General features: G+C 45.7%; 1 protein-coding gene across 3 annotated transcripts in view; it reads left to right on the plus strand.

Annotated features, from left to right (window-relative positions):
- LOC101851385 (serine/threonine-protein phosphatase 4 regulatory subunit 4) overlaps positions 1 to 1,289 on the plus strand; it is a gene marked incomplete at its 5' end in the record, with an annotated part of 64,507 nt that overhangs the window by 24,347 nt on the left and 38,871 nt on the right. For all 3 annotated transcript variants that reach the window (XM_013087429.2, XM_013087433.2, XM_013087436.2), the window contains 1 exon segment: positions 965 to 1,112. In XM_013087429.2, the coding sequence (XP_012942883.2) occupies positions 965 to 1,112 (148 nt within the window).

Consider the following 1,289-nt stretch of genomic DNA (forward strand, 5'->3'; position numbering starts at 1 on the left):
AAGGGGGGGGGGGGGTTACACTTAAATCGATCAGTCTGATCACATGCATCCCGTGAAGCATGCATGCAACACTTTCCACTTTTACCCCGTCCATCTTCACTTATCTCAGATGGGCCTAGGTCTTGTAATGTCTCACCCTGCCCGTGGATCTTTACCTCTCTCGCGTGCATCAAAGATGTAATTTTACATCGATACTTTACCCGCCTCTTAAGGCATTGTTTTGGCGCCCTTTGAAATATCTGCCTGTCCATCCTGGCCTGTCTGGGTCCTTAATATCAGCTCATGTTTCTAATAAATTGGCTCTTTGAAACGGAAATCTTCATGTGGAAACTGGGATCAAGTTCCGCCTCTCCCTTTCCACTCATTTACAGGCCAGCGTGTGTAGTGTATTGTTCTGGCTCCTTGCCATTGCTCTCCGGGTACATGTGTTCGATTCCTGTGTCGGGATGTCTTATTTTAACGTGCATCTCTGTCTGTCTGCTGATACAGTTTGTTCCGTTTAGCCGGAGTTGGCCTTGGCAAGCAGAGTTGAAGCAGCCTGTCTCCTAAATGATCGGAATGATGTCGGTGGGAGAAGAAGCACATTTGCAATCTTTTACAATCTTTCAATAACAAAATTCAACGGGGCATTGAATCTATGCAATACAATACAATATGATACATCCCTAAATAATACAGTACAATGTTATACACAGCAGTAAACTCAGATACAACAAAGTATAGCACATTGCTATGCTACGCAGTATATTATTGTACCATGTACTGGAATACATTAGCACAGCACAATGCACGGATTACGCTGTGCTACAGTGCAATACAATATAATTCAACACGTGTCTGACTCAACACAACACAACACTAAACAGTACAATCAGATCAATACAAGACTTTACAATACTACACAACCTAATGCAACACATCACATGGCAATACTAACAAGCCGTCCCTTTGTTCCTCCCCACAGGAGGTGCTCCATGTCGCCAACATGGAGATGCAGCTGGCCGCGGCCTCGGCGTTCCTCCAGATCCTGGATAAGAAGCTGGTGTCTGTGGAGGACTACCGGAGGACCTTCCTGCAGACCATCCTCACCTCTGTGGACAACAAGAACGAGGGTGAGCCCTGCTGGGTACCGTGGTTCAGGATAGGTGTGGAAACACAGGGGAAGGGTTCATTTCTGCCACTGGAGGGGTTCATTTCTATCGCGGGGGGTTCATTTCTGTTATTTTTTATGAGGGAATCTTCGTACTCTTAAGCTCTAAAAAAAGGAAAGACTGGAGACTCGAGAGGAA

This window comes from Aplysia californica, unplaced genomic scaffold (genome assembly GCF_000002075.1).
Source record: "Aplysia californica isolate F4 #8 unplaced genomic scaffold, AplCal3.0 scaffold00021, whole genome shotgun sequence".
Classification (NCBI taxonomy): Eukaryota; Metazoa; Mollusca; class Gastropoda; order Aplysiida; family Aplysiidae; genus Aplysia; species Aplysia californica.